Below are 15,703 nucleotides of genomic sequence, written 5' to 3'. Positions count from 1 at the left end.
TGAGGACCTACTCTAACCCGGATCCTCACGGTATTGAGAACAATTTATGAATAAATTGCGTGCATTAGTTCTATTATATTTATTGACATCATATACAGTAAATAAAACTTGATTATTAGGAAGTCACTTGGAGCTCCAAATTAAATGTCCCTTACGTAACATAAATGGTCTCTGTGAATTTACGAAAGCAATTGTAAGAGGGAACACCACCCCCCCCCTTAAAATTTTCAAATTCATGGTAAATCGTGGTTTCTTGTTGAGATAAAAATAACCGATAAAAGAAGCAATGATTTCTTCTACTCTCGGAGAAATAAATGAATCTTTTGATTTATTGAATTACTTTTATAGGGAGATCTTGCATTTCTTTCCAAACAGGTAGCTCATTACACTACTCATTACATGGGGAAAATCCCCCCAAAATGATATAAAATAATTGAGAGCTTGTATCACTCTTTCGATGGTGAAATCATACTTCATAAGAGGTGTTTTAACGAGCCATTATATACAATTTTGGTGTAATGAGCTACCTTAAAATTTGCGTCATTTTATTAATTTTACCTTGTTAAATGACAAAAAATAGTAAAGATAACTATATAGGAGATATTTCAAGTCCTATGAAATCTGTAAAATCCAGGATTTTCCGGGGTATTCGCTCTTTGCCCCCCTCCCCTCGGGCTTCGTTTTGGGGCCACAAGGCGGCCCCTAGAGACCCTGCCTCATAAAGTCCCCCATCACAATTCCTGGATCTGCCCTGATCCGTCATGTCGAATACTTGACCAAAGACAAAATCAACTTATTGAGATCGTGTTTATAATGTTAGCTTTTTGTACACTTTGAGGGCAAAATTATGAACACACGTCATTTCTTCACGTCAAACACAATTATCAAATAAAACATAATGCACTATATGAATGACAAACAGAAAAATGCTATATTGTAAACAATGGCATTTTTTGGAAATCGTCAGGTAGTGTACATGTACAACCTAATTCCGGTAAATTGTTTTAACTTGTAAGGCGCAAACTTCCCAGAGTGATCCCGGACCATTTGATATCTGATGCATTGGACAGTTTTCGACTTATCACTTACTTTCATGATCTGTGTCATCACAAAACATGATCAACCAGAATACAAAATAAAAAGTTTTTGTGTGTTTCTCCATGTGATTGTACATATTAGTAACTGTTTATAAATTATTACAAAAACAAAACAAAACACGTAAGTGAATTCCAAATAATCACGGGATAAAATTCAAAACATCGAAAATATCAGATAAATATCGTATTTTAAAAATTATCCATGTGTTCGATCGTTGGTCTCGGAAGGGGGGGGGGGGGTATCCTTCGTTGAAGTTCTTCATGAAATGATTAATATGGGCCTAGACAAAAGTATTATAAGTTTAACTAACACTGAACACCTACATAATTTTATGCTGATCATGTTTTAAACCAATCACAATTTTTCGACTTGCCCGAGAATGTGCGATTGCTTGTTCGACCAGAGTCTATAGGACTTGGAGCTTCGTTCTGGAAATTTCCATAAAGCTGATTCAAGACTAAAATCATGGATTGAAGAAACAAACAGGCATATCTTATTAAATCAAAAATTATCAAAACTTATTTTTCTTCTGTAAGATCAAACTGAAGCATCAATAAACAATGGATTTACCCAATATTGCATTATCTTACGTTGTCATACTGGCTTAGATTCGCCAAAGCGTCACCGCCACTGTACTTTCACTTTTACTATTTCGAGGTAGTTTATCAAACGCGAAAGTAGCTTTTTATTAAAGAACAAGGTACGATTGTATACATAAAAATGCCCCAACAATTTCTCTCTTTAAAATGTGTCTGGAATTAACCTAAATCAGCGCTTTAGGAAAGTAAAATATAGGCCAGGTATACTATGTCAACAAAATCAGAATGATATTCCTAAATGAATAGCATTATGACATCATGAATAAGACATTTCCCGCTTTTTTCTCAAAAGAAGCCTGAAAACTGTCAATGTCATACAGATTATTGCTCAGGAAAAGATGTGCGCATTTGTCGAGCAAAATGAAAATGATACATTTTGTGTATTATTTTAACATGAAAATCATGCTTGAATATGAAATTGCTCGACGCATGCGTTGTATGCTTTCTGAAAGGAAAACCACCTGAATTTGTGGATATTTTCATTGAAAATGGCATTTATGCAATTTTATGCCAACTTAAAGCTGTCGGCATGCTGATCAAACTGAGCGAATTTTGGGTTTACTAATCTATTCCTTATTTGAATGCCAGGGTTTGAGCTCCAAGTGAAATCATCGATATTTTGGACCAGATGACATTAGAAACTGTACCTACTTTATTGTAGTAACTAATCAAGCAAGATTCTGTTATAGCTAACGGACTTCACCTCACATATGAAGCAATATTAAGGGTGCAAGTAGTAACTCATGAACAAGCGTTTCGGAGTTTATTGGCAATAATTAAGTATAAATATATCGTGTACTTTACCACTTGTCACACTGTCATGCTTGTTGCTGTCGGAAACCTTACACATATATTCCCATGGACAGATCACACGATTATCACTGATCACTATACTCCTATACACTGGCAGTGTTGCACGGTATTGTCGAGAGTCTGATGTCCATGTTATAATTGATTTGAAAATTAAAATGTGATCAAATGCGAAGATTGTTTTTCACGAATAATTGAAATGTTGCACTATTGGATGTCGTTCATCCCAGGTGTCATGTGTGGTCGTGTTTGAATTGTAATTGTCTATACCTTTGGAAGAATATGTCTCATGACCACCTCTTCTAACTGGGTTCTTTTTTTTTTTCGTATCCCAATCCCAAAAGATTTAACAATGAACAAATACCGAACAATGATCAATCTCATAACTCATATAAGCAATACAAAATTAAGAGTTGGGCAAACACGTACCCCTAGAGTTACCAGAGGTAGTAGTATCAGGTGCTTTAAGAAGTAAATATCCCTTGAATAAATATGTGTGTAAAGCGACAATGATCTGACACTCAAGTATACCCACATAGTGATACCAAACGCCCTTACTTTGAAGATAAGACGATTCTTTATATCTGCATTCATACCTTTTCCATAAGCAGGAAGATGAGAAGGATAATAAAAGAAGGACTTCTGGTCGTTGTGACTTTTAAAATCAGTTAACTGTCCTCTGCGTAACCGATCCTGAAATCAACATGGATTTTAATTAGGGATTATACTCAAAACGTTTTGATATAAGTCAAACTGTGGTACAATTCAGTAGCGGATTTAAAGAAGGCTCGTGTCTACCACCAGCCCCTTTTTCACCACAAATTTGTAAGGTAATACTAGCATATAGAGAGGAAAATTGCCGATTCGATACCTAAGATGGCCGAGTGTTTTTGCTAATACTTGAAGTCTTAAATCCGCCACTCAAACTTCATATAAAGCTTATGACATCCGTATCTGCATGCATTTTCGCTAGCCAATTGTTTATGACGACCCCCCCCCCCCTCGCTTCCCTACAACCCTTGGCTCCGTTAACACAATTTTCATGTCAACAATGTCCACTACATGATTGGATGCAGGCGAAGTCCTCTGCTTCTAATCAGATAGCGTGTTACGTTTTACCACGTGCAAGACGATGAAATGTCCAAAACAATTAGTCATTGTATTCAAAACAATCCCATTTATTAAGATTTTCATAGAGTCTCCATACAGCATGGCGGTGTGTAAACCGTGCCATGAGGCTTTGCATATAACATCTAATAACTCACTGGGCGCAGCCATTTTTATTTTAACAACACATAAAGTGTAGTTGAAAAAAGCATTTTCATCGGTTGAACATGATGTAATCCAAACATAGTTTGTTTTCTCCATCCACTAGAGGACGCCACTCAAAACTACGAAAATAGTGCTATCGCAGCCAAGGGTTGTAAAGAAGCGGAATGGATCGTAAACCCTTGGCTCGCGAAGATGCCGTATCTGAATATAAGTAAATAACAAACAAATAACAGAAAAGTACTTCTTGAATTCTTTGCTCGTGACAAATACAGTCGCATGCCATGAATGAGTTCGCAAAATGACCACGTCGAGACATTTTGTAAACCAACCATTATTATTATTATATTGTTCCCCAAACGGAGTATTCTCAGAAACTACTCAAGGGATCAAGACGAAACCTTTTTAGAATGATAGAATAGCCTATGTAGATGTGCGGAACGAATGTCATTTTGTCTAAAAATGTATGCATGTGCATTGGATTTTTGTTGTTGTTGAATTTTTCACTGAAATCGTTTGATATTTATATGGTAAGTATAACTTGAGACCCTTAATTGTTTGACATGGAATTTTTCACGCGCATGCACTGTGCTTTAATTTCATTGGATAATACAAAAACGTCTATCACTTTCATAAATTGCCAACGCGCATGCGAACGTACGTGCATTGTCTTTTGAAGGTTAAATTCTTTCAATGACCATAACTTTTTTTGTTTTTTGTCAAAATCTGTTGAAACTTAGGTTGTATATGTATCTTGAGATTCATAAGAAATATATACAGTCAAAATTACTTTCTGGCACGTGTATGCACGTGTGCTAAATTCTGATTGGACGATTTTCAAATCGCCATAACTTTCTTATAAACAATGAAAACAATATGAAATTTATACGGTAAGTATATCTATCAAATGGCTATTGAATGACATCAACATTGATGCTCAGTCATACTCACCTGTGCGTGTATGCGGGTGTATAACTTTTCTTTCATTTTTCGGGTACTAAAATGGCCATAACTTTTGAATTAAAGACTCAAATGAATTCAAATTTACCCTGTAGATCTATGATATGTATGCCTATTGAATGGTGTCAACAAATATTCCATAATCAAAATCGTGTGCACGTGAATGCGCATGCATTGTAATTTTTTATGTCTAAATTTAAGTAGTGGTCTCTAACATTTTTAGATTGCAACAAATAGTTTTGAAATTTAGGTTGCAGATATGTTTTGAGCCTCTCCATTCATTGATGGTGTCAAAATCACTTCCCCGCACGCACATGCGCTAAATTCTGATTGAACGATTTTGAAAACACCGTAACTTTCTTATTAATGAAGCAATCGATATTAAATCCATATAATTCAACAAAAATGCTGTGTCGTACTCACGTGCGCGTGTATGCACGTGCATTGATTTTGGTCGTCGTAGGTTTGAGTTGCTGTTCATTTCTCGTTTTTCTTCGAACTGTTGTGAAACTTCTCTTGTAGTCATATATTTAGACTTGTAATGTATCAACATGGTCAAATTACTCACCAGCACGTGCATGCACGTTCGTGCATGTGCACATAATTTTCAGTAGTCTATAACTGATTTGTTTTAGCATGAAATGGACTGAACGTTATAAAATAGTTATACATTCAGACACTTCAAAGATTGATATGGTCAAAAGCACTGGTACTGAAACAAATGACAGCACTTTCAAAATGGGAAAGTTGAGTGTGGGTAGGTTCCAAAATTGTTTGGAGAACATCAATAACGGTCCACGTTACAATAAGTACTAGTTATCATTATTTTAATCAATAGAAATACATATTTTTAGGTCACCTGAGTAAACTCAAGTGACCTACTGCAATTGATGTACGTCCGTCGTCGTCCATTAAGAATGGAATATTTTTAACTTCTTGATAACTTTACCAAAATTGTAAACTTGATGATCTCAGGGGTAGGGGTTTTGGTATCTGGGTAGGGGCAAAATGGTCAGTTAATAAATGTTTGAAAATGGAATTATTTACATTTCTTGATAACTACTATTCCAATTCCTTTCAAATATGATATAAATTATCATTTTTGGGACAAGGAAGATATAAATTGTAAATTTCACGACTAGGGGCGGGGCAAAAAACGACCAGTTTTTGAAAATCTTCTCAACAACTGCATAGAAAAACTAAATTCATAGTAATATAAAGCAAGAGGATCTCTACCAAATTTGTAAATTTCATGATCCCCGGGGAAGGGGTTCTGACCCCAGAGCGGGGCCAAACTTGGTATAAAGTGGTATTTGCAAAACATGTAAATGACATCTGCTTTAATGTTATTGATACAAAATTGAAACTAAGTGGATAATTTAAAAGGAGGCAGTATTTCACCAAATTTGTAAATTGCATGATCCTAGGGGGTAAATCTTTGGTTTCAGGATGGAGCCAAAATATTATTACAATGATTATTGTCTTTATCATTTTGAGGGTGTTTTATTTAAAGTTTACTGATACAATATAAAAAAACTAAATGCATATTTAGGAAAAGCTGAATAGAATGTACAAAAATGGTGAATTTCGCAACATCAGGGTTTTTACTGTAGGGTGGGTTCCAAATTAGTGATATCGTTTAATGTTGATACATTTATCATATTACGGAAAGCCTTTGATCAATGTATGTACTTTTCAGGGCAATGGAGTTTTAAGAACATGCCGTGTTTATACTGTTGCTGAATGCTAGAATTTAGCTTAGATATTCAGAAAAGGATTTTTTCTAGACTTTTAGCCCTTGGAACTAATGATACTTTTAAGTAGTACTCAGGTGACCGGGAAAGCCTGTGTGCCTCTTGATTAGTTATTATTTCGTCCCCTAGACCGCAATACAGCCTGCATTCTCCTTGTACTTGGTAGGGTTTGAATGTATACCAACTGGAGATAACTGCACGTGTCTTGAACAACGTGTGTCAGGTCATCCGCATTTCTGATCTCGTTTGCTCGCTTTTGCACTCGAACGTTCAACATGTTTCATACATTTTCTATAATGATAGGGTTTGGGCTCTGTGGGGGCCAGGGGAGTGCTTCTATATCATTGTTTTGTTTCCATTCATTCGACCTTCGGAGATGTGACCCGGGGCATTATCCTCTTGGATTGATTGATGTTATCCGCCACACTCAACAATTTTTCAGTTATATGGTGGTGCCCAGTTTTTATTGGTGGAAGAGATAACCCAGACACAATGTACCTGGGAAGAGACCACCGATCTTCCGCAAGTAAACTGGGAAACTTTCTCACTCACCGGCGCGAGTGGGATTCGAACCCGCGCCGGGCAGAGGTCAGAGGCCGTGTGAATTTGAGCGCGATGCTCTAATATCCTCTTGGAAAATTCAACGTCGATTTGCAATATGACGAATGACCACAGGCCAAAGACATTCTTCCAAAACTTCAATATACCTTCTACTTTTCATATTTCCATCAACAGCTTTAAAGGTTCCTACTCCGTGGGGAGAGATACAGCCCAGAACATGATTAAGGCACTATATGTTGTTTGCTCTCAGCACGCAAACCAAAGCACTCGGGTCCCAATCTCCCAGCTGCTTTCCTCCATACGTAGACCTTATTGTTATTTCCCAGCACAATTTTTCATTCATCACTAAATATGATTAGCCGCTACGTTTTATTCTGTCTGCAAAAACGGCTTTGTTTCTGACAATTTATTTGACGGACTGCTGTATTCTTTGAAAACAAACAACATTTATATCCGTTTCCCTCAATCATTTTATGGTCCTACACTTAACATCACACCCAGTTCTAGTGTTAAATCTACTCGTAACATCTTTTAGAGTGTGTTTTCTATTCTTTTATATTCTCAACAAGATACACCTATCATCCCGCACTGTTGTCTTTCTTTTCCTTGCACTTCGTGATATATTTTCTACAGTTCCTTTACATCGCACACACTTCAGAAATCACTGGACGGTTCTTGTCTGTATTCCTATTACAACCTGTATTTTTGTCTCCCCTCTTTCAGTGGAAGACATATTGTTTTTGTACTTTCCGTCCGTCTGTCTGTCAGAAAATCTTGTGACCGCCTCTTATCCTATATGGGTTATCGGATAGACTTTAAGCTTTGTAGAATACTTCATTGTCATTTGTAGATGTACATATTGTAGGGACAGGAGGATCCAATTATTTTCCTAAACGCTATACATGTAGTGGATTAAAGAAGGGTGGAGGATATAAAATGGTTTGTGAACACTTATCCTCCTGTATGGGTTATCGGATAGACTTGAAAATTGTGCAATGCTTTATTGCCATTTGTAGATGGATGTACATCGAGTAGGTAAAGGAGGATCCAATTATTTTCCTAAACGTTATATTGCATCTAAGAGGGATAGAGGATGTAAACTAGTCAGTGCACACTTTTATATTATGGCTTATCTGATAGATTTGAAACTTTGTACAATGCTTCATTGTCATTAATTTGTAGATGTGCATATTGTAGGGACAGGAGGACCCTATTACATTCCTAAAATTTATAGTGGATCTAAGAGTGGTGGAGGATGCAAAATAATTTAGGAACCACTTCTCCTATATGGGTTATCAGATAAATTTGAAACTTTGTACAATGTTTCATTGTCATTTGGAGATGTGCATATTTGTTGGACAAGAGGCTCCAATTATTTTCCAAAAGGTTACAGTGGATTTAAGAGGAATGGTGGATATCAAAATATCTTGTGAACCCTTCTCCTATATGGCTTATCCGATGGATTTGAAATTTTGTACAATACTTCAAAGTCATTAGTTTGCCGATGTGCATATTGTAGGGGCAGGAGGATGAAATTGTTTTCCTTATTGTTATAGTGGGTCGGAGGGATGGAGGGTGTAAAATAGTTTGTGAACACTTCTTGTATGTGGTTTTTGGAGTTCATGATATGTATGTTCATGTTTTCTCCTCCATACTATGCAGTGCATTAAGGGGGAGGAGGTTTCATTTGGAGCACTTCCAATTTATAGGGATGGGGAGACATTTGTTTTGCATAAACACTCCCTTGTTTGAAACTACGATAAGCCGCATTTGAGATCTGTAGTATGATTTCCTTTCGCTCTGTCGTAATTTATCTTCCGCGAGGCGCCATGTAGCTAAGCAGGTGATAACTGGTTACAAAAAGGGCATAATTCATCTTTATTTATATTTCCCAAAATAATTAAGCTGTACGAGTTTTCATATCGGAAGTTTTATATGTTGTGGTTAGTAAGTGAAGACATTTTCATTCAAGATACATATTAGGCGGTCATTTTGCAAATTCCTTTATGACACACGACTGTACATATACTTACTTTGCCATCGTTAACAACGACGATGCATCTCGCATTGTCTCTTCTGTAATGGCATATTTCTGTTACCTTGCCATCCTCTCCTGAATAAAAATGTCAAATTTATATTCCATGTCGATACGTATCCCACATTCACATCAGGTTCATTATTCTATTGTCTACCTAATCTGCTTTCATATACGCAGCTCAGTGAAGGCTATCCGGAAAGAAAAAAATCAGTGCTGTTATAAATACACCTCTGTGCACTTCGCACCGTATGACCTCACAATGAAATAGTACGTCACAAAGTACAGGAGTGGTATAGGCGTCTGTATAACATGCAAGAACAATAGACCTCTTGTTCTCGAGAACAATAGATGGAGTCATATTACAACCTTGACCTACTTAAGGACAATATATGGATGACGTCATAGGCTAAAAATAGCTGGAAAAACCCATGTCTATTGTTATCGAGAACAATAGAAAGGAAGTGGGATCGAAGATCAAAGGGATAGTATAGTGGGGGGGGGGGGGTGTAAACAATATACCTATTGTTCTCAAATAACAAAGGACCCGAGTCTGGAAATTCCGAGTGAATAAGGGTATACGAGTGGGATCGAAGATCAAAGGGATTGTATAGTGGGTGTAAACAATAAAGCTATTGTTCTCAAATAACAAAGGATTCGAGTCTGGAAATTCCGAGTGAATAAGGGATACAGAAAAACCTGACACGGTCTTTGTAAAATTCCGGTAACGTTAAACCAAAATCATGCGAATAGTGTATTGGTAGAATTTCATTATGAATTTTAATCAGAATACGTAGTTCCGTAACAAAGGATGCGAGTCTGGACTTTCCGAGTCAATAAGGATATACGGAAACCCTGACACAGTCATTGTAAAATTCAATGAGATGTTCAATTATGCGAGTATCCCTTATTCACTCGGAATTTCCAGACTCCTTGAGAACAATAGCTTTATTGTATACCCCCCCCCCCTCCTATACAATCCCTTTGATCTTCGATCCCACTCGTATACCCTTATTCACTCGGAATTTCCAGACTCGGGTCCTTTGTTAATTGAGAACAATAGGTCTATTGTTTACCCCTCCCTATACTATCCCTTTGCTCTTCGATCCCACTCCCTTTCTATTGTTCTCGATAACAATAAACATGGGTTTTTCCTAGCATATGACGTCATCCATCTATTGTCCTTAAGTAGGTCAAGGTTGTAATATGACCCCTTCTATTGTTCTCGAGAACAATAGGTCTATTGTTCTTACATGTTATACAGACGCCTATACTACTTACGGGTTCTTATAGTTGTAATCGGCGGGGAAAGTGTCATAATATGTTGTCGTTATTTACTACCGTTATCAGTGGTAAGCTGTATACGTGAACACTTTTGTTGTCAAATGATTATGTATTATTCCTTTATGATATCAAATCACTCTCCATTTTTAAATATATGATATACACGAAGATGATATTCATATTATATTGTGACCTTGAAACCGCCCCTAATCTGAGTGACTGATGCGTTTAAAAATTCCCTTATGTACTTAAATAGTCTCATTCTACAGAAACGGTGACAAAGTTCAGGTTCATCTCCTATAAAAAAGATATTTTTTAACAAAAATATATTCTAGATAAATATATGCGTTTGAAAAGTACAGGGAGCATTTTCTCTGTTGTATATTAACGGCATGATATACATAGGAATGTGGACAACTCCGGTAATTCATTGATGACTGTGGATATGTTGTTAAATCTTTAGTTTGTGTATGCATTTAATCCCAACACTTTTCATGTTAAGGATTTTATTTATTTCTGAGTATATCAATAGAAATTCAGCTGGTTATTAGCATATACCTGGACTTTTGTTCACAAGTAGGGCCTCTTGCTGTTTTCCAAAAATAAAGTGTTACGTGATATTCAACTGACGTAACGGAAAATTACCATGAGGGGAATTAAACGGTTGCTCAGCCACTGTCAACATATGGATAGTATAGTTTCGGTATTTAAACCTAACAAGTGTAATGATACCTGTGAATTTCACCCCATACTTATATTGCATTTTACTATGGAAGCCCTTAATATACTTGCGTATAGCTGTTGTCATACTTTGTAAGTTATCATATTCTATCTAGTGTCATACCTGCACTACTATCCAATTCCCGAACCTCGGCGCCATCGAATATTCCTTGAGCTGTTTTCACTTTTACTTCTTCACGTGAGGTACGTAGTTTAATAATACTAGAATTTGAATTCAAAACTATTTTAGACTATTATAAAATATTATCACTGTCATATACCTATAGTGTACAAACGGTCATCGTTGACTCAGATTGGCTGACTATGAACTGTCCATCTGCATACACGTAACAGGTGAAAAAGAAAATTTCATGTCATATTTGAATCCATATTCTGTTAACTTTAAATTATTTACATCAAAATATCATTTATAAAAAATGTATCAATCTATCTTGTTTAAGAAGACAGTCTTTTTCCATACATTAAATCAAAATAAAGTACATGCTGCAAATGAATCGCATACAGACGAAGTCATCTTGATAAAGTAAACCTGTAATACCTCTTCCTGGGTTTGGTAAATCTATAGAATTGATGACCGGCATGATGATCCTTTGCAGACATGTAGCATGGCGTGCAGAGGTCATAGTTGGGACACTTGGAACAATTCCATCGCATTCCTTTTATCTTAGAGTAACATTCATTGCATTTTGCGTCGTGCTCAATCCCTAAGATACATTTTGTGTTTGTTAACAAGTTGTTGGGTAAAAGCAATTATATCTATGAAACGTTTTTAATCACCTGTTTTAGGCAGAAAGGTGGAGATAACGAACAGTGATCAATCTGATGACTACTATAAGGAATACAAACAAGAGATGTTTGTAAAACACATATGCCCCCATGGTACAAAATTGAAAAGGATTATACACACACATCACTTAATTGATAGTAGTATCATCAATTCAAAATATTGAGCAGACAATATCTTCCTAGGTCAAGAGTGAATTGACCATGTGACCTAAAAACAATAGGGGTCACCTACTCCTTCTGCTGTACCAGTGTACCAAGTTTGATGTCAATCGAGCAAATAATTCTTAAAATATAGGAGACAATATATTACTATGTCCAGTTCAACAATTGACTTTTGACCTCAAAATCAATATGGGTCATCTTCTCCTGCAGATGTACCACTGCATAATTACGTTTGATGTCTGTCAAGCAAAAGGGTTATCAAGATATTGAATGGACAGTATATTACTATGTCCAGTTTGACCCTTGAACATGTGACCTCAAAATCAATAGGAGTCATCTTCTGAATATACACCACTGTACAAGTTTGATGTCTGTCAAGCAAAGGCTTATCAAGATATTGAGCGGACAGTATATTCCAATGTCCAGATTTATCCTTGACCTTTGACCATGTGACCTCAAAATCAATAAGGATCGTCTTCTCCTGAAGGTTTACCAGTGCACCGAATTTAATGTCTGTCAAGCAAAGGGTTCTCAAGATACTGAACGGACAGCATATTCCTATGTCCAGTTTGACCCTTGACCATGTGACCTCAAAATCAATAGGGGTCATCTTCTCTTGAAGATGTACCAGTGTACCAAGTTTGATGTCTGTCAAGCAAAGGGTTCTCAAGATACTGAGCGGACAGTATATTCCAATGGCCAGTTTGACCCTTGACCTTTGACCTCAAAATCAATAGGGGTCATCTACGCCTTAGGATGTACCAGTGTGCCAACTTTGATGTCTTTCAAGCAAAGGGTTCTAAAGATACCGAGCGGACATTATATTCCTATGTCCAGACTAGATTGACCCTTGACCTTTTGACCTGAAAAACAATAGGGGCCCTCTTCTACTCATAACTAACCCACATATGAAATATCATTATCATAAAGTGAATGGTTCTCAAGATATTGCGCGGACAACACGTGGTCTACCGACCGACAGCTGCAAACCAACATGCCCTTCTTCTTTGAAAAAAAAAGGGGGGGGGGCATAATTAGAGAGTTGGGCAAACACGGATCCCTGGAAACACCAAAGGGGAGACCAGATACCTAGGAGGAGTAGGCATCCCCTGTCGACCGGTCACACCCACCGTAAGGAAATGATACTGCATAACTTCGTCCACAGTGAGTCAACCAATTATGGACTTAAATCTTAATGGACTACTGTTTTAAAAGATAAACTCCTGAACAAAACAATAATGGTCCTCAAGCTCAACACAATGTAGGATGCATGCAAGTTGTACGTTAACATAATGTTTTAAAACACGCAATTACACGCGAGAGTCTGGTTGGTTATATATTGTTTAATATTTTCCACACTATGGAAACGTCACCATTGTCGTTGAAGGACTGGGCACTTTGGGCCTGTGTTCGGCGCTTATGACCTTTGAACAAGGAGTAGTATTTAATGTGTCACACCTTCTGTGATATGGAACTTCGACTTTCGGTCTCATGAAATACAGTTCTATCTAGTTGCCTTTTACAACAAGCAAGGAATATTGAAGACTGTCCTCACCTGGATCCCCATGAGATTGATTGTATAATGTTTAACGCCACTCTCGAGAATATTTCACTCATACGGAAACGTCACTATTGCCGGTGAAAGGCTGCAAAATTTAAGCCTATGCTCGGCGCTCACGGCCACTGAGAAAGAATGTTGTTAAAACGCGGAACAGAAGACGGAGATATCTGTCTGCAATAATGATATGAGGTCAGTATTGTAAAATCAAAATGCTCATTATGAACAAGGCAAGCAGAAATTACAGAGAGAACGGGAAGTAATCCAAAGAACCCACCGTTTCATATTCTTCACACTAATGCATATTTATTTCAGAACCATCAACTTATCATGAAACATATCAAGCAAGCGTCTGTGGGTACCATCGTTTTTCCCTGATTTGTCATTTTCTCCCTCACCCCTTTTTTCCGGCTTTGTTATTTTTCTGCCCCCCTCCCCCTCCCGTGATTGGACAATATATTGTTTCACCGGACATGAAAATGATAACTCAAGGTCCAAACAAAGTACGATGATTTGTATCGTTTTTGAATCATCTTGGCCCTGTCATGGTTCAGCTGCTGTGATTTTAGGGGGGAAAATTGTTAGCAATCTTTTCATAATTTTTTAAATCCATTATTGTGGCCCCAAAGGATCACAACTTAAAATGAATTCACAGAACACAGAGATGCTTCAACACCAATATGATTTTTGCCGTTCTGGATAAGACCATAGGAACAAGATCATCTATATTCAAAATATGAAAAGTTCAGGATATATTAAATACTTAAAAGTAGGTCAATGTCACATGATTAATCGTATTTGCATCACAAGGTTTTGTCATATACAAAATATGAAAGTTCTCCTTTAAATAGTTCAGTCCATGAGATAATGATCCCGTGGGGATCCGGGTTAGGATAGATCTTCAGTACCCCTTGCTTGTCGTAAAAGGCGACAAAATGGGGCGGTCCTTCGGATGAGACCGCAAAAACCGAGGTCCCGTGTCACAACAGGTGTGGCACGATAAAGATCCCTCCCTGCTCAATGCCCATAAGCGCCGAGCATAGGCCCAAATTTTGCAGCCCTTCACCGGCAGTGGTGACGTTTCCATATGAGTGAAATATTCTACAGAGGGACGTTAAACAATATTCAATCAATCAACGACGGACTGTTAGTCAATCAATCAATCAACGACAGACTGTTAGTCAATCAATCAATCAACGACGGACTGTTAGTCAATCAATCTGAGATAATGAGTAGGCCAAAGTCAAAAGTCAAAAACCATTGTGTTATCTTCATCTTTCTATGACAGGCCTTTAAGTAAAGAATGTTGCATAGAAAATATAAAAGCCCTAAATTAAATAGTTCAAGATATATTTTGAGTTTTTTTTTTAATGTTAGCTATTAAAACTTTGACCCCTATGGTGGCCTCACCCTACCCCCGGAGACCATGATTTGCACAAAAATGGATCTATACTGTACGTTATATCAGAAAGCTTTTATGTAAGTTTCCAATTTTCTTTTCTTGTGCAGTTCCATCGCTAAACGCTCGGCATCAGATATGAATGTTACGGGTCCTCGGAGATGACCTTAAAAACGGATGACCCGTGACTCAGTAGGTGTGGCACGCTAAAAAACCTTCACTGCACTATGGCCGTAAGGGCCGAGCATGGGCCTAAATGTGAAGCCCTTCAGCGGTCTTGGTGACGTCTCCATATGAGTGAAAAATTCTCGAGTGAGACGTTAATCAAAGATACAATCAATCAATCTTGTCCTTTGGCTTTCGAAAGAAGATATTTAAAGATTTTCCCTTTTAACTCGAATGTAAAACTTGGGATTAATTGTTGTGGCCACACCCTGATTTTTGAGGTGAAGATAAGAAGAAATATCATCACTGATAACGAGATTTTTTTTTACTAATACGTAACAGAGATTTCTATAATTACAAAACATAAGTGTAAAAAGAAAATAAGTGTGATCATCCCAAATCAGAAAAAATAGGGGCGGGGTGCATAATTCATGCGCAAAGTTATCTTGTTTAATTTCTCCCTTCCGAATACATGTATGAAAGGTGAAAATAACGAACAGTGATCAATCTCATAACTCCTAT

At 37.1% G+C, this 15,703-nt stretch overlaps 1 protein-coding gene across 1 annotated transcript in view; it reads right to left on the bottom strand.

The window, feature by feature from the left end:
• LOC125672788 (uncharacterized) overlaps positions 1–15,703 on the bottom strand; it is a 116,082-nt gene that overhangs the window by 63,614 nt on the left and 36,765 nt on the right. The window contains exons 11-14 of the mRNA XM_056147524.1: positions 11,650–11,815; positions 11,215–11,312; positions 9,085–9,164; positions 3,104–3,200 (exon numbers count right to left, since the gene is read on the bottom strand). Coding sequence (XP_056003499.1) covers positions 3,104–3,200; positions 9,085–9,164; positions 11,215–11,312; positions 11,650–11,815 — 441 coding nt within the window. The remainder of the gene's footprint in view (positions 1–3,103; positions 3,201–9,084; positions 9,165–11,214; positions 11,313–11,649; positions 11,816–15,703) is intronic.

The sequence above is a fragment of the Ostrea edulis genome, chromosome 8, assembly GCF_947568905.1.
Source record: "Ostrea edulis chromosome 8, xbOstEdul1.1, whole genome shotgun sequence".
In the NCBI taxonomy this organism is placed as follows: Eukaryota; Metazoa; Mollusca; class Bivalvia; order Ostreida; family Ostreidae; genus Ostrea; species Ostrea edulis.
Note: the sequence above shows the minus strand (reverse complement) of the source record. Positions and strands in the feature narration are given on the sequence as shown.